The 18,660-nt window shown below is 37.7% G+C and overlaps 2 protein-coding genes and 1 long non-coding RNA gene across 3 annotated transcripts in view; 2 read left to right on the top strand and 1 right to left on the bottom strand.

Moving 5' to 3' along the window:
- The first annotated feature begins 1,242 nt into the window (after positions 1-1,242).
- zgc:162193 (TRPM8 channel-associated factor homolog) lies at positions 1,243-7,694 on the top strand. Its single transcript, XM_063016506.1, has 7 exons — positions 1,243-1,247; positions 1,983-4,210; positions 4,621-4,715; positions 5,087-5,300; positions 5,960-6,199; positions 6,925-7,262; positions 7,450-7,694. The coding sequence occupies exons 1-7, from the start codon at positions 1,243-1,245 to the stop codon at positions 7,687-7,689; spliced, it is 3,360 nt and encodes a 1,119-aa protein (XP_062872576.1). The 3' UTR covers positions 7,690-7,694.
- Positions 7,695-9,276: 1,582 nt separating this feature from the next.
- On the top strand, positions 9,277-11,433 carry LOC134334693 (uncharacterized). The gene is made up of 2 exons (XR_010015513.1): positions 9,277-9,609; positions 11,212-11,433. It is a non-coding gene; the product is annotated as an uncharacterized LOC134334693 (long non-coding RNA).
- A 4,884-nt stretch (positions 11,434-16,317) lies between these two features.
- Positions 16,318-18,660, bottom strand: part of si:dkey-243k1.3 (endonuclease domain-containing 1 protein-like) — a 3,582-nt gene continuing 1,239 nt past the window's right edge. Inside the window, exons 2-4 of the mRNA XM_063016504.1 lie at positions 18,443-18,660; positions 17,460-17,616; positions 16,318-16,815 (exon numbers count right to left, since the gene is read on the bottom strand). The exon at positions 18,443-18,660 is cut by the window's right edge and continues 73 nt beyond it. Coding sequence (XP_062872574.1) covers positions 16,427-16,815; positions 17,460-17,616; positions 18,443-18,660 — 764 coding nt within the window. The 3' untranslated portion in view covers positions 16,318-16,426. The remainder of the gene's footprint in view (positions 16,816-17,459; positions 17,617-18,442) is intronic.

The raw sequence follows: 18,660 nt of genomic DNA, 5'->3' as shown, positions 1-18,660 counted from the left end.
TCTACCAAGGTCCAGTAAAGTCTACCAAGGTACAGTAAAGTCTGCCAAGGTACAGTAAAGTCTACCAAGGTTGTTGATTAGACTGCAATTAAATCTGTTTTGTTTTTTTCTCACTACCTCCTAAATTGAATCAGTGTTTAATGAGTCATTCGCTAAGGAATCGACTCTTTATGTCTGCTCTTGTAGAATAAAGTGAAATAAGATGCCAAGTCATTTATATAAATATATAAAAATGAACTGTAGATTATTAAGATACCGAGGCGTTTACATGAGGATGAAATGCATACGAATAAGCTATATATAACGTTTTATATACGGTATTGCCTTTTGTGATACAAAACAAAATCCTAATTAATTTACAATTATCACTGCGCACGTTTTAGCTGTTAAAGCACTGTAATGCTATTTCAATTTGTGTTATTCAGAAGTCGGTTCTTAAATCAGTTGGCTCTTAAAATGAGAAATTAGTTAACTGTAGGTTTGGGCGGATCAATCCAAATATCGATACTAGTGTGAGTTACAGAAGTATAGGGTGTCCATACGTTCAGTTTTAGGGTGGACAGACCGTTTTTTTTATCTGCCAGTCCACAGTCTGGCACAATGCATGGACAGAAACATGTTTGTCCTTCTTTGGATGCCAACCAGAAGCTTGAAAATAACCAAATAACCAAAACCAAGGTTGTGACAATGTTGCACTCACACTGAACAAGCCAGTTTGAATGCTGCAAATACTGTAGTTGTCAGAAGGTTCTATAAATGTTTTTACTTGATATAAAAGTATATTATTCAGACTGTCTAACTACATTTACAGAAGGCTTCAAATGTTGAAGAAGAAAAAAGATGATGTTAAGCTAGCCTAGCAGTTTGTCCAATTGGTCTCCTAGCTTGACAAGCTAAATTCAGCCTGCCTAGCATCCATAACCCATCTACATCTACTGTATTAAACACCACCCTGACCAGCTAAAGGCTGATTACCAGTTAAAACCAGCTTGTTGGCCTAATTTTGTAGCACAGGGTTGTGAGAACATAGTTGTGTTTAATAGGTACTACTGGTAAAAAAAATCTCTTCCAGTTAATTAATCTTCAAGACTTCCACAAAATGGAGAAGTTACAAAATGCCTGTATGATAGATAAACAAGTAGCTATAGCATTGCACAGTAATAAAAAAAACATCCATTTCCAGTGAAATTAACTGGAAGTTACTTGATACTGCATACAGATTTGGGTGGTTTGGGTGACAGTATGCGGTTTGAAACAGAGCCATTGCTCAATACAAAGTGGGATTTTATAAGTGACACTTCTGCTTTTATATTACAGCAGAAATAACCTTCTACAGTCTACTGTTTAACTCCTGAACTACAACCCTGCCATTACGCCAAACCCTTAACCAACTGAGCCATGTAAGTAATCTGATTAACTGTGTTAAAAGTGGATATCTCTGTTTAAATCTATTTTACTGAGTTCAAAAAAATTTTCTATTTTTACCCTGGACCAAATTAACATATATAATGAGATAATGATTAAATTGTTGATTAGACTGTAGCTTTTGCCAAAAGTTAAATCTGTTGATTTTTCTCACTACCTTCAAAATTGAATCAGTGTTTAATGAGTCGTTTGCTAAGGAATCGACTCTTAATTAAGTGCGCACTGCTACTGAAAGAGGAGTCGTTTGGTAACGGATAGAGTCGGTTCTTGTAAAATGAGAAATGAAATAACTGATCGTTATTGAGTGAAAATGCAATTAAAATGAGACAATTATGTATTTTTAAAGTTCAACTATATGTTCCTTATTTTTTATTGAAAAGATACATAATTTATTCATTACTAAAATAAGAAAGATAGAGTTCCTTATGCAAACAATGTATTACACATGTTAAATAGCTTTTTAAATTGGATATATTTTTATTGTTGCTACAAATACATCACCTTTGAAAAGGAAAAAAGATATACATTGAAATAATGTAAATTTCATTTTCTGTTAGGGATTTCAAAGATGATATAGAATTCCTTCTACAAGGTGTGACAGAGTTTGACATCGAAGGCAAGGAGGTACCATCAGAAATATTTGTGCATGGATCTTCAGCATTTCCTGTTGGATTTACCCCAGATAAAAAGGCGTTTATTGCAGGCGCCCGTTACGGACAGGGCCGAGTAATAGCAGCCGGCCATGAACGATACTTAGATCGACATTCACTATCCACCTTTTTGATTAATGCTCTTCTTTGGCTTGATCAAGGACGTAAAGGTGTGGTCGGCATCTTACCTAAACATAAAGGTGCCTACCACCTAATGAGTAGGTCTGTACTGCAGTGCCAGTTAACTAACCTAAAGGAAGGCTTGAGCGTCTTTGTGTGTGAATCTTATGATGATACACAAAGCAAACAAATCCAAGAATTCATTGCCGGTGGTGGCGGCCTCCTCATTGGTGGACACGCTTGGTGGTGGGCCCAAAGCAACCCTAAGAGTAATTTGGTAACAGATTGCCCTGGAAATCAAATGCTTTATAAAATGGGATTGTGCCTGTTGGGTAAAACTGTAAAAGCTGGGTTGTACCAGGCCACACAGGTGAAACAACATGGCACCTCACATGTGCATGTTTTCCCGAACGTGGATTTCAAAGATGATTTAGAATTTCTTCTACAAGGTGTGTCAGAGTTTGACATCCAAGGCAAGGAGGTACCATCAGAAATATTTGTGCATGGATCTTCAGCATTTCCTGTTGGATTCACCCCAGATAAAAAGGCGTTTATTGCAGGCGCCCGTTACGGACAGGGCCGAGTAATAGCAGTCGGCCATGAAAGATACTTAGATCGAAATTCACTATCCACCTTTTTGATCAACGCTCTTCTTTGGCTTGATCGAGGACGTAAAGGTGTGGTCGGCATCTTACCTCAACATAAAGGTGCCTACCACCTAATGAGTAGGTCTGGACTGCAGTGCCAGTTAACTAACCTAAAGGAAGGCTTGAGTGTCTTTGTGTGTGAATCTTATGATGATACACAAAGCAAAGAAATCCAAGAATTCGTTGCCGGTGGTGGTGGCCTCCTCATTGGTGGACATGCTTGGTGGTGGGTTCAAAGCAACCCTAAGAGAAATTTGGTAACAGATTGCCCTGGAAATCAAATCCTTTATAAAATGGGATTGTGCCTGTTGGGTAAAACTGTAAAAGCTGGGTTGTACCAGGCCACACAGGTGAAACAACATGGCACCTCACATGTGCATGTTTTCCCGAACGTGGATTTCAAAGATGATTTAGAATTTCTTCTACAAGGTGTGTCAGAGTTTGACATCCAAGGCAAGGAGGTACCATCAGAAATATTTGTGCATGGATCTTCAGCATTTCCTGTTGGATTCACCCCAGATGCAAAGGCGTTTATTGCAGGCGCCCGTTACGGACAGGGCCGAGTAATAGCAGCCGGCCATGAAAGATACTTAGATCGAAATTCACTATCCACCTTTTTGATCAACGCTCTTTTTTGGCTTGATCGAGGACGTAAAGGTGTGGTCGGCATCTTACCTCAACATAAAGGTGCCTACCACCTAATGAGTAGGTCTGGACTGCAGTGCCAGTTAACTAACCTAAAGGAAGGCTTGAGTGTCTTTGTGTGTGAATCTTATGATGATACACAAAGCAAAGAAATCCAAGAATTTGTTGCCGGTGGTGGTGGCCTCCTCATTGGTGGACACGCTTGGTGGTGGGTTCAAAGCAAACCTAAGTGTAATTTGGTAACAGATTGCCCTGGAAATCGAATCCTCTATAAAATGGGATTGTGCCTGTTGGGTAAAACTGTAAAAGCTGGGTTGTACCCGGCTGCACAGGTGAAACAACATGGCACCTCACAGATTTATGTTTTCCCGAACATGCTGCATCGTTTTGTCCAGCATGTGTTCCATGGACAACAACTGACCGACCAAGAACAGCAATTTCTGAGTAAGCTGGGCAGTGACTGTGTCTCCTGCCTCCGCATGCAGGGACAAGACTGTAGTTGTTATAACCTTCTTATGAAACTTGTGAAGAAAGCAGGGCTTCCAAAATTCCCACTGACTAATTCCAGCAAACATGAAAGGGATCTCCTGCTGCTGCAGGTGGCCACTGAGCTTTCCAAGGTTTGCAAAGAACCTGAAACACTTCTGTCGGACTTCATCGTGGACAGCCCCGATCTGCCATCTGTGACCGATGCAAGTGTTTGTATCAGTGCATGTACAAAAGGTAAAATCTTTTCTGTTCTTTACTTGTATCACAACCAGTCATGTTTTGTCCTGGGTTTTTTCTTTTATCTCTCAATATAGTCGTTTTCAATTTCCAATTAAGAATCCGCCGCAGCTTGCACAAATCCCCAATTTGATAAATGAAAGCCAAGCCGCTTTTTATCACGTGCCAGTTTTTGGTTCGCACACAAAGCCATATTACTAACGGAGAGCCATGCTAAGCTCCATGTGACTCCCCCTCCACTGCACACATTTAACACAGGTTTTCCTAAAATAAAGTACTCAACGAGTGTGTTTAATACTTAATATATTTAAGCTATACTATGCTGTACTAAAATGTATTTGAATAATTAAAAAAAAAGGTTAAGAATGATCTTTGATCATCAAATCTTTTAACTTTCTTTGTTTCAGATCATACAGAGTGGATAAGCGCAGGCTTGTATTTGTCCCCTGGAATGATAAGTTACATTACAGTTCCCCAAACAATCGTGGGAAAAGGTTGGCAGGTAATTACTGAATTCTGACTGGATTTGTTTGTATTGTGTCATTTACGTTAAACAAGCTTTTACTGCATCCTAATCTGTTTGTGCCAAATGCACAGCTGCTGTGTAACCCCCTATTCTACCACATTCCTAGGGTGCGTTCAGATGCTTAGCCTGCCACTGCGCACATTTGCAGCATCGGGCTTGAGATTTTAGCGTTCGCTGACTGAATCTTGACTCAATTTTCTGCTGACCTTATCAATATGCCTTTAATAAGACAAACTGTTACATATAACATTGTAAAATCTACCTAGGCCGAACGAACGCTTACTGGTCACATACCTGGTTTTTGACATTGGGTGTAAATCAAATGCTCGAATACATCATACCTGCAGGTGCAGATTGGCTGTCAAACGGATGACTTAAGCCACCATAAGGATCTGAAACGGGCACCTGTGTTGCATGCGCGATTTCCTGTGGATAAAGAAAAACTGAAGATCTGGAACCTATGGGGAGGCCTCATATACCTCATCGCACCTGCTAATACTACAGTTAATGACGAGGAGGTTGTTATACGGACAGCTGTAAAAGTGCCATACTATAAGTCTGGTAAGTCTGATACATGCCAACTTATTTTAATATAAAATAATAAATAAAATGCAGCTTTTAAATTATCAATCCATACATTATAGATTTATTTATTAAATTAATACGAATCCATTCAGAGGTGGACTTCGGATCATTGTCCTGCCGCATAAGCATGTAAGGGAATGCTGTGTAAGGTTATGCCAGATGTAATGGCAACCACATCTTTAAAAAATGATCCATCTGTACACTGAACTTCAGTGAGGCCTGCAGTAGATACATCCTTCTCACTCAAGCAGGATGGAGGTCCCTGCGTTCCTCTCAATGTAATTTTAAGGAAGTTTTTCCTCGCCACTGTCACCCTCAGCTTGCTCAACAGACAGGATGATGTCCACTGTAAAAAGGGAATAAAATAAATTTGACTTGACAATGTTCATCTGGGTTATTGTGTGACCAATCAATAAAATAAATTGAAAAGGGGGCAAAAAAATAAGTTGGGAAGTGCAAGCAGGGCGGGGACCAACTCTATATTCATGCCTATCATTTTGGGATGGGATGTCCAAGAGACTCATGTTCAGGTGTCCACATACATTTGGCCATATAGTGTTTAATTAGACATAGTTTCCACCATAAATATAGATGATATTTACATGAAATCTTGGAATTTTACATTTCCCCCTCAGGATGTACCAGTGTACGCGAGTGGAATGATGAGATCCGTAAAGCACCAGCCCCTTGGGCAGAGCTGGAGTTTGAGAATCTCATCATCACCCTGCCTTCGGATGTAATACGTGATCTGCGCCAGCCGGACAGTGTGGCCACGCGTTGGGACTCCATTATGAGAGCCGTAGCTGATTTGGCTGCAAAGCCTGCGAAGTTTCTACGCAAAGAGCGCTTCGTTGCTGATGTTCAGATCTCAGGAGGTTTGTTATGCTTTAATTATTCATACTGGTTTTATCAGAATGTGAAGAACTAGTAAATCATCCATATAGTTGTGATCACATGATTGATTTACACAGACCAGGCATAACATTATGAGCACTGACAGGTGAAGTGAATAACACTGATCTCTTCATCACGGCACCTGTTAGTAGGTGGGATATATTAGGCAGCAAGTGAACATTTTATCCTCAAAGTTGACGTGTTAGAAGCAGGAAAAATTAGCAAGTGTAAGGATTTGATCGAGTCTGACAAGGGCCAAATTGTGATGGCTAGATGACTGGGTCAGAGCATCCCAAAACTGCAGCTCTTGTGGGGTATTCCCGGTCTGCAGTGGTCAGTATCTATCAAAAGTGGTCCAAGGAAGGAACAGTGGTAAACCATCAACAGGGTCATGGGCGGCCATGGCTCATTGATGCACGTGGGGAGGGAAGGCTGGCCCGTGGTCCGATCCAACAGACGAGCTACTGTAGCTCAAATTGCTGAACAAGTTAATGCTGGTTCTGATAGAAAGGTGTCAAAATACACAGAGCAGCACAGTTGCAGGGCTGTTTTGGCAGCAAAAGGGGGAACAACACAGTATTAGGAAGGTGGACATAATGTTATGCCAGATCGGTGTACCATAACAGCATTCATAAAATTGATGAATCATTCATTTATTAGGATGCGCTAAGCAGTTAACGTAACGTTCTGATGTCATTTCCGACAGGCTACATGCATGCTGGTTACCCCATCATGATGCATTCCATCTCAGCTCCAGACTTGGTGAATCCATACGTTGTTGGGAAAAGTGATTTCTGGGGACCAGTACATGAACTTGGCCATAATCAGCAGCGCTCAGTTTGGGAGTTTCCACCCCACACCACTGAGTGTACCAATAATTTGTGGTCCCTGTATGTGTATGAGGTAGTGCTGGGGGTGAACAAGGAAAATGCTCATAAATACATGACGAAGGACAAACGACAAAAACGAATTAACCAATACATTATGGAGGGCAGACAACTAAAAAACTGGACTGTCTGGACAGCATTGGAAACCTACACTCAGGTATGTACAAACCAAAGATGGAGCCTGAAGCTGGAAAACTGAATACTATGTGATCATCAAGTAAAAAACAAGTAATTTAGAGGAGATTTCAATGAAAGATATTCGAAATAAGATAATTACTTTAACTTTTTTTTATCTTTATAATTACCTATATACCTATCATTTTTAACCTGTTTTTTTTTTTAAGCTGCAGGAAAAGTTTGGCTGGGAAGCTTTCAAGAAAGTCTTTGCAGCCTACCATAACTTCACAGATGTTCCAAAACACAATGAAGGCAAGATGAACCTTTATGCTAATACGTTTTCCACAGTGGTAAAGAAAAACCTGGCTCCGTTTTTCAAAGAGTGGGGTTGGCCCATTCAGCCCAGTACAGAAAAAGAGCTCTCTGGTTTTCCTGAGTGGAGTGATCATCCGATGGCCTACATGTAATCAATACCTGTCAAATCAAATGAATTCAGTACAGTTTAAAAACTTTTTAACAATATTTATTACGTAACATATAACTAATTATACATGTTTGACTGCCGATGTGTATAATGTTCTTTCATTTACTAAATAAAAGTCAGACTGCATTTTAAAATAAGAGAATAAATAAAATGTGAAAATTGTGCATGTTCAAATAAAGTGTTTAACTTCAAAAAAATAAAATAAAGGGAGGAAAAGCTTGATTTTCCCCTTTTTTGTTTTATATCTTGACTCAACAGTCTCAACCAATTTAATAAATAAATCTAAAGATAATAAATCTTAACACATCTTAACAATTCAACAGTTATGTTGTCGATTTCCTCTTACTATAAACATACAGAGAAGAGCAATTAAATTCTGGAAACGTCTAAACAAGAACGACCCCCAATCTTATCATTATAAAGCCCTGAAACATCAAGAGCTGAGCAAAGATACCAGTCCCCTCATCCAACTGGTCCTGAGTCACTGCACCGATACACCACTAACACACACCTGCACACCACTAACACAATAAAGACTCAGGAACCGGAGGAATCGGCAAAACCAATTAGAATAAACCAAATTACACAAAGAAGGATCTTTTGGCCGAGCTTTTTTACTTGAAACTGACACCGACAAAAAAAATGGGTAAAAAGGACTTGGACTACCTAAAAATATCACTGTAAATGGAAATATGAGGTCTATAAAGACATAGACTGATAAGTTTGGCATGGAAAAACCTTCACTGGAGTTGAGATCCAGGCCTATTTGCCCAGCATCAGGGTCTGACCATGCTCAATGCTCTTTGGGTGAGCACAAATTTTTACAGACACACTTGAACAATTTGTGTGGAGCCTTTCCCAAGGAGTGGAGGTTATTTTACACACAAGAGGTGGGCAAGAACATGGTTTTGGAATGAGATTTGAAATCTGGTCCACATTCTTTTGGCCATCTTTATTGGTGTACTCTTTTTTTATGCTAATGTTTTTAGTTTTTTGTCTGTGTCTGTTTACAAGCACAAATAAAGTATATACAGTATATTGAAATTTTACCGAAGTGTACTTGATTATTGTCCTGATTTGCACACACTCTTAAAGACAATGGTTCTTTAGTCGAGGCGACGGTTCATTTGCATGCTTAAAGGCTTCTCACACCGGCATTTTACAGCTATTTACACTGGCATTTAGGCCTATAAATACATACAATATGTAGTCTTAATTATCGTCAGAGAAAGAAATAATGCAAAGCACATTTAATGTCCTTGATGCCACTTTTAAAGCTAGCAGAAGTGTATATTTATCTCCCTGATTAAACTTTCTCTGGGATCTAATTAATATTTATAAAATTAATACTAATTACTACTTAAATAATACTAATTAATTAATATGAATACTAAGCAATAATTATAATAATTAAATATTAATACTTACAAAAAGTTAAGTATTACATACAGAAATAGGGGCAATTTGAATGGGAACAGGAGGGTAAATGACGTCAACGCCCCTTACGCACTCTCCGCCCCCTACGCAAATTCACGAACCACCCCGTGACGTAGTCAGCTTCGTGAATCGGAGAATGCGTAGTGGGGCTCCCATGCCCTGTGTTCGTTTTGATGCTACCCTGCTCTTGATTTTGTGCTTCTAAATGTGAACAGATCCGCATCTGTAGTTAAGTTTAAACGAACGAGGACAAATGTATTCGGTCTACATTCGAAATGGACATATTTATTCACCAGACAAGCACAACTAGGTGGAATAAATGAGCTATCCGCATGTACGATAGCCATGAGGCTAACGTTTCAGCTCAGAAGTGACTAGAAAGTAAAGCACCGGAAACAAGAAATCTGACCACTTTAAACATCTGAATTCATCTACAGCCCTTCTGAGAGCAGCTACTTACAAACAGGTCCGTGTTACAATATTAATATGATGGAGAATTATAAATACAGAGTGCTTTTAGAATCAGAAATCACCCCAATTAGCTTAGCAGATAGCACTAGCGGCTAAGCTAACAAGTACCGATATGAACTCACAGCTGTAATGTGTTTCGTATAGTTAATGTACTGCACACACAAGTCTTCATTGTATATCTTTAATCATTTATTCCTCTGTAACCATTTCAAGCTCTTTTTGTTTGGTTCCGAACTCCACAATGGTTTACTCACATACAGCTACCAAGCTACTCTACAGGGTTCTGACTAAACGACTTTAAGAACAAATATCAATATGTTCTGTATTCCATATTATTGTATTTAAACATACATTAAGTTCGTTTCGTTATTATTACATGGCTGATTCATTCAAAAGCCTTCTTCAGCAGAAACCGAGCGGTCAATGTTGTCGTATCCATGGCAACCCGACTCCCGACGATCTTTAGCGTCGCTTCGTTCGACTTGCTTCGGTTTTCTGAATCACGTGGTTTTGTTTACAAAGTAAAGCAACGGCACCGAAGCTCGTTTTCCAAATATCATGAAGCGATTTCACAATGTAACGTTTTACCTTCCTAAAAGCTTTTAGTTATTAGCTGCTACAGTAGCTAGCTCTGTGTCTGTAAGAACTATATTATGGAGTCTGGAACCAAACTGAATGAGCTTCAACTGACTATATTTGTGATTATTCTGAGATTAAAATCCCCCTAGAACAAGTGCAATATGTCCTCCTTAGTTACACACGATGCCTTTTGACTGTACTTAATAATATAAAACATTAGAAGCAGTATTTTGTTGAACAGCCACATTTACATTTAAGGTTAAACACGCTTCATGTTTGGGGTTGTTGTCAGATTTGGTTTCTTGCCAGCTTCATCACTACATTTATGTTTCTTTTAATGATTTGTATTGCCTGAATAGCAGGTGTTGGCGAATTGATCAGAATCGATCCTTTATTTATTTGCCTAAAACTGTTGCTGTCCTGGGTTTTAACGTGCACATGATGAACTAATTAACAGTAGAAATAAAAATAAATTAAAAAATCACAAAATCATGTGGTGGTCATAGCATACTGATGATCCATTTAGCTCATAAATCATGACACTCTGCTGCCCCCTACATGAAAGTAAATAAACTGCTTTTATAAGTTTGTTTGTTTGTTTGTTTATTAGGATTTTAACGTCATGTTTTTACACTTTGGTTACATTCATGACAGGAACGGTAGTTACTCATTACACAAGGTTTATCAGTTCACAAGTTTATATCAAGCACAGTCTTGGACAATTTAGTATCTTCAATTCACCTCACTTGCATGTCTTTGGACTGTGGGAGGAAACCCACGCAGACACAAGGAGAACATGCAAACTCCACTTGTATTGTGATGCTGGCCCTGTGTTTACTTTGTGTCGGATGGATTCCAAATTTTGCAGTGTCACGCACCGCTACTTATTACTGGTTGCTCATAGGTCCTTGTCAGTCACGTGTGCTCAGTGTCTCAGACGTGATGTGTTGTTTTAGTCAGTGATACAGTAAAAGTAGCAGCAAAGATACTTATTGCAATTTTTTTTACTCTTTTGTAGCAGTGAAAGCTGGAGAAGCTGAGGTGAAATAAGAGCAAACCACACCGAGACAAGCTCAGCAAAGATGCCAGGGAGCGTTATTTGGATAAATGATCATCTGTTATGGCAACGATGAGCTAAGCTGGTTGCAAGCGGGTGGAACAGCGATCGTGTTTGTAATTGTTCATGCTGCTTTTTGTCTGTGTCTATTTACAAGCACAAATAAAGTACATATAAATTTTACCTAACTGTACTCGATTATTGTCCTGATTTGCACACACACGATGGTTTATTAGCATGCTTAAAGGCTTTTTTGCATTATGAAATGGGTCTTGAAAGTGAAAATCTGCCCGATCTGTGCTTGCAATCAGACTGAGAAATGAAAAGATGGGTAGTTGATAGTTGAGATAGTTGTGGGGAAATGGTGACACGAAGCGTAATAGTGCATTTTATTATTTGATTAAGTAAAGGGTATTACTAGAAAAGTGCAAAAGAATCAGGTAGAAATCACACCAGCATTCACAGCTATTTATGCTGGCATATATATATACAGTATATATATATATATATATATATATATATATATATATATATATATATATATATATATATATATAAATACATGCAATATGTACTTCTAATTATCGTGACAGGAAGAAATAATGCAAATCACATTTAATGTTAGTCCATGGTTTTGTGTCCTTGATGCCACTTTTAAAGCTAGTAGAAGTGTACGTATATTTATCTCCCTGATTAAACTTTCTCTTGGATCTAATTAATATTTATAGTAATTAAATAGTAATACTTACAAAAAGGTATGTATTATATACAAAAATGGGGCAATTTTTATGGGAAAAAATAGTGTAAATTATATGTACGTAAATTCGACGTTACGCACTTTGCGCGTCCTGCGCCATTCGCACTTACGCCAAGAAGTGTACGTAAAGTGGTCGCGCATGCGCAGTAAAGCTCCCTGCTGTTTTTCTATTTTGCGCCTTCCTTTTCACTTTAATTATAATGATTAATAAATGTAATCAGATCAGATCATCTAATTATACATTTAAGCCAACAAGGACAAACATATTCGGTCTACAATTAAAATGGACACGTTTATTCACCCGACAATGAGTTTCATTCAGAAGTGACGATAAATTAAAGCACCACAAACGGGAAATCTGACGCTTTAAACATCTGAATTCATCAACAGCCCTTCTGAGAGCAGCTGCTTACAAACAGGTCCGTGTTACAATATTATTATGATGGAGAATTATAAATAAAGAGCGCTATTAGCTTAGCGGCTAAGCTAACAAGTACCGGTGCTGTTGAGCTTGCTTATTAACTATCGGCTGTAATGTGTTGTGTATAGTTAATGTACTGCACACGGTGCACACACAAGTCCTTAAAGCCCACATTGTAGTGAGGATTCATTTCAGCTCTTTATTATAAATGAAAAATGCACTTTAATGTAGCAGCAGTCAGTTTACGGTAACAATCGGAGATGAACGCAAACCGGATTGAGCTGAATGTTGTTGTAGCGCTCGGTGATCTATTATATTCCTACCAAACCCAGTGGAGGGAAATAAACTTCAAACTAACTGAGATTTATATAGTGTACTAGATATAAACCAGCAAATGTCTGTACTTATTTCAAACGTGTTAAAAATGTATAAATGTCCAACTTTAATCACTTTAATCAAATCATAGCAGGTAAACTGTTATACTTTTTAAAAATGATCAAATAGTATACTTTTAATAAGTACACTACCACAAAGTATACTTTTAGTTACATTTAAGTTTCATTTAATTTAATATTCTGAAATACTTGCTTTTAATAAGATGTTTGGTATATTTTTGCTCATTATTTTAAACAACTGCTTAAGTGTTATTTTATAAAGTTACTTATTGGTACGATAGTAAAACGTTTTTACAATGTTTGCTGTATAATAGTTTGAAGTATATTTCTGTTTTAATATTATTACAGCGTTGAGGACCCATGGAGAGCATCCTAAGTAGCTGCTCATTTATTCACCCAGCAAACACAACTACGAGTTGCCGCTTGGTGGTGATAAATACTTGACTTATCCTGAGGGAAATTTTGCCATGACGGTAACGTTGTGAGAAAGCAAAGCACACAGAAACAAAAAATATAAATGTATGTATTACAATAATAATATGATGAAGAGTTATAACACTAGCGGCTCAGCTAACAAGTACTGGATATTAACTCACAGTTATAATATCTTTTGTATAGTTAGAATACTGCACATGGTGCACAGGTCTGTTGTGTCTGCTTATCTACAAATAATTTCAGGTCTTGCACTTACAATTTTAGACAGGGATTCATATAGCAGTTTTAAATCAACCATAAATAATGTAAAGTTAGGTTTAGTGGAGGTAATTCTAGCTTTATGTAGATGAAATTTTCCTAGCAGGGCTATAAGCTGAATAGCATCATCAACAATAGAAAGGCCAGTATTGATCAACAAAAGTAGAACCATTGTCTCGTTAATGTGTATTAATTTACGAAAAGTATTAAAGATCAACAATGATATTTCATTCCAAAAGTTCACTGAATAACCACAAGAAAAAAACTGATGTACAGTTGTTTTCAATTCATAGTTACAAAAAGAGCACTGTGATGTTGCATTAACATGAAATTTCTGAAGATATGCATTACATGGGTAAATTCTATCAAGTATCTTGAGATGGATTTCTTTAACCTTATTGTGTATAAAAAACCTGTTCACATTTTGCCAAACTTTTTCAAGTGGTATCCCAGGAAAATATCTTTTCCATTTCAAAGTTCCAGTAGGAGAACTGTGATGAACACTTAATGCCTTTCTAATATGTACATTGTTACATTTTCGATCTAATATATCAATACCTTCAATTTTGATGTTAGGAATTACCTACGACGGCGCATTAGGGCCACTTTAAAGATTTTTTTTTGTAAAAAGTTTTGATTTTGAGAATAAAGTCATGTGAGTTTCAATTTCGAGATTAAATTAATTTTTAAAATATGAATTTGTTCATTAAAATATAGACTTTACACAGTCGATTACCATTTTTAATTAGATTAAAGTCAAAGTATTATGAGAATAAAGTCAAAATATTATGAGAATAAAGTCAAAATATTACAAGATTAAAGTCAAGATAATAACGAGATTAAAATCGAAATAATTACGAGATTAAAGTCAAAATAATTATGAGATTAAAGTCAAGATAATAACGAGATTAAAGTCAAATGACATGCATTTCTATATATTTTATACAGTTTAATGTACGCAAAATCAAAATGATCATGTATCATGAATAAATAAACCCCACTCATTTAAATTTACTTATCTTGCTCCCGAGGACGCCCTACTGGGCAATTATACATAGTCCTTGCCCCAACACACTCTACATTAAATTCATTTGGCATATTTACCTTGTAACTTTGCAAAAGTCAGTAACAATATAACAATATAAATGATAAATAAATTATCTGGACAGGTGCAAATGAAAAACAACACATTTTTAAAATATTAATTTGTTAATTAAAATATAGACTATACACAGTTGAGTCACATTATTATGACCAGCTAATATCCAGAGCGCAGCGTGTCACGTGCAGAACGGACAGCAACTAGACGAACTGGGAGTGACTCAATGAGGTCCTGGTATGTGACAGGTATCTGGAGCCATGACTGAGGCGATGTCATTGCAAAGATTTAGCATCATGCACTGATCAGAGATTTTTTAAAAGATTTACCAAGCTTACAATCCCCCTTTCAACACTGGAGTAAATGTGAAAGAACCTTTCACCCGCTGCCTTTTGCGTCTGTTGCAGTCATGGCTCACACTGACATAAAGGGTTTCATCAAATAATTATCCCCTAATTATCACTTTTGTGATACAGCAGTTGTGCACATTTTGAAAAGCTGAACTTTGCAAGAGCCCACAAAACATTTAAGAAATATGTATGAACGTAGGTGGCTCGTTCCTTAGGGCGATCGGGCGAGGCACCACCAAAGGGCGAAAGGGAAGAAATGTTTCTATCACATTCAACCAGTGTTAAACTAGCTGTGACCGTTCTGGACAGTCTGTCTTGCCTCTGAATATCGTAGGTCAATCAGCGTCGAGTTGTGTTCCGTACAGTACCGCCCCTTTTGGGCGATTTCAGTCTGATTAAGGCACTTTTTTCCCCGAAATGTAGGCACTGCAATACAATCTGTATGGGTTCCGGAAGGGCTTGCACTTACATGCTTGTGTCACACGTAAACTGGCGTAGCGATAATTGAAGCAGCTAGTGATCTCAGTCAACATGACTACCATTACCTTAGTTTGGAGCATCTTCATTGTGTCATTAAGGGAAATGCCATTCAGTCATCGTAGTAATCAGGATAAATTAGCAACTAAAGAATTATATATAATATATATTGATACATTTCACCATTTACATTGAGCAAATCTGTTACCAAAACAATACCTCTGTCATACGAATCACTTTTAAATATCGATTTATTTTTGTATAAAATGTGTTATTCCATAGAGTAGTGGCATGAGGAGTAGTTATGTTTAAAGGCCAGTCTGTCGGCCCGCATATGGACCGAATATGGCTGCATGTTGGCACTGTCGGCAGACTGAGGCGATGTCATTGCAAAGATTTAGCACCATGCACTGATCAGAGGTTTTCTTTTGAGATTTAGCAAGCTTACAATCCCCCTTCAACACTGTAAATGTGAGTAAATAAAAAAGAAACTTTCACTTTTATACAGTTCAATGTATGCAAAATCAAAATGATCATGTATCATGAATAAATAAACCCCACTCATTTTAATTTACTTATCTTGCTCCCGAGGACGCCAGTAACAATAGTCAAATAACAATATGACAAAATGTGAAGAGGAACAACCCTGTCTGACCTTCCTTTCCTTTCCTCATCTCCAACTGTGCCTGTTAATCACAACTTTAACTTTTTATATAGTTCTGGATTACTGATTTGAATCCAATAGTGATTGTGTGGTGAGACCCATCAAACCCCAGCCATTGGACAGTATGGAAAATCAAAAGTAACAAACAAAAAAAACTGTTTCTTACATTTACTTTGACTTTTATTTCATTGCAGACACCATGAACCCAAGATATTTCATGTTTTGTTTCAGTTGTTGATATACATCCATTTCTGCATTTCAGGCCTTCAACATATTTACATTTTTGCTTTTTTCATGTCGTGTTGTGACTTTACAACCTGTTATTGGCACTGATTTTGGAACAGCTCCCCTACTGGTGTGATGGAGTAAAACTGGAAGAAAGTATTCAGCTCGCTTAGTGTGTACTGTTCAACTAGGTTCTGCTCAGTATTGAGGGCGATCGCTGCCCCGCTGCGAATAGGAGAGCCATTCTGATTGGTGCAGCAGTATGCGTTCCATATGTACTCTGGAATATTGACGCGTTTGACGTTATTTTTGATGATCCAGTTGTCAGCAGATGGAATGGCACCCACCAGCACGTAGGCCTTGTTACACTCAGCTCTGAACATCTTAGCCAGGTTGGATTCATGATTGGCCCAGGCATTCTGGTTCAGTTTAGGGTTCTGGGGCACCACGTTGGTGAGAGTGAATGTGGCGTTACGACTCGGCACTAGATGCAACAGGAGAAATCATGGAGTTAACATGGGTTAAATAGTATTTTACAGTTGTATGCAAACAACACATCCTGTAAGGAGTAGGAAACATCATGTCTAGTGAACTATTTAAAAATAAGCTCAAGAACTGCTATTAGTTGGTGGTGGATCTATAGTTTAATGGGGTTGAATGGCAGCTGGATGCACAGGAAATATTGCAGATAGTCTTAAAGTATGTTATCAAACTGAATCTTGGGGGGGGGATTGCTGTGCATGTATAATGACTTAAGAGTGTCAAAAATGCCTGTCATTACTATATCTGTTGATGTCCTGAAAATGCAATAGTAACTAATTTGCACTTAAAGAATGCACTTATGTTATTAGTTAATGGTGCCTGTGTACATATTTACCCTATAAATGTTTTTTTCACTATCATTTTGCTTATACTGTAAATCACACCTTCATGTTCAGAATTATAAGTACAAAGTCAAGACATTATGTTTGTACGCTTAAAGTGGATACTGGTACTGGAATTACTGGAAGCATGTAACAAAGTGGTTGAATATTTGTTTCCAATAAATGTATTAAAAAGTAGCCTGGCATTATGTCTCTCTCTTTTTTTTCCTTCATGATTAAAAAATACATTCATATGAATTAATACCTGCATGGTGTCCATTGGGATTGAGATGGCCACGGTCGAACCCTGAGTTAGTGTAATCCTCATTCAGAGCCTGTCTCTCACCCTGGTAAATACCAGGATAGTCTTGTCCTAGCCAATAGCCGTCTTTCATTTCACCTGCCCAGTTCTGGTTCACCAGCTAGAAAAATAAAAGGATAAAAAGGTCAACAGAACAACACATAACTGGAGATGAGAATCCAAGGTTCCATAGTGCATTTACACTATATACTATACAGTGGATATGAAAAGTCTACACACCCTAGGTACAATGCCAGGTTTTGTTATGCACAAAATGAGACCAAGATTAATAATTTCAGAACTTTTTCACTTTTAATGTGGCTATAATCTGTAAAATTCTTTATATCTATATAGTATTTAAAAAAACCTAAACTAATACTTTGTTGAAAGACCTTTTGATTTTGTGACCGCATTCAGTTCTTCAGTAGGAGTTTATCTTGACTTGGCAATCTATGCCCACTCCTCCTTGCAAAAAAAGAGTGGATTGTGAGGGTGTCTTCTGTGCGCAGCCTTCTTAAGGTCTGGGCCATTCCAAAGCTTCTGGTGAAGCTGATTCTTTTGTTAATTTGGGGGTACGCCTTGGGTAGTTGTGCTGAAAGGTGAAATTCATCTTCAGCGTTTTAGCAAAGGTCTAATGCCTTTTAATCAAATTGGGAGGGGATGTCCAGTTCTTGGTATTGTCAACCATTTGTCCCTTAAAAATACTTTTAATACTTATACTTAAATATACTTTAATACTTATACTTTAATACTTTTATACACTTTTATAAACATAGAAAATGCATATGCTGATTTGCCAATGACCAAACAAGAATCAGTCATGATGCAGGTATTCATGAAATCATCCATGACATCAAATGGCAAAACAGTTATATCAACAGAGTCAAATTTCTTAAAATAGAAGCAATCACTATGTAGAACATTTACACTTTATCTTCAACTCTTACCTGTGGCTCCACAAACCAGCGTTTTTCTCTTCCTCCTCCATTGCTGGGCTCAAAGATGTAAGCCGAGTAGACAGCAATACGGTGATGTGTGTCATATAGTGTAGCAAAATGAAACCTGTTCTGAAAGTGCTGGCAAAGCCGGGCAGTGCCAGGGGTGGCAGACCCCAATGCTGGCACTTTTTCTTTGTAGAAAAACTTTATGCATTCTGGCTCATCAT

This window comes from Trichomycterus rosablanca, chromosome 20 (genome assembly GCF_030014385.1).
Source record: "Trichomycterus rosablanca isolate fTriRos1 chromosome 20, fTriRos1.hap1, whole genome shotgun sequence".
Classification (NCBI taxonomy): domain Eukaryota; kingdom Metazoa; phylum Chordata; class Actinopteri; order Siluriformes; family Trichomycteridae; genus Trichomycterus; species Trichomycterus rosablanca.
This window is presented reverse-complemented; position numbering and strand designations above follow the sequence as displayed.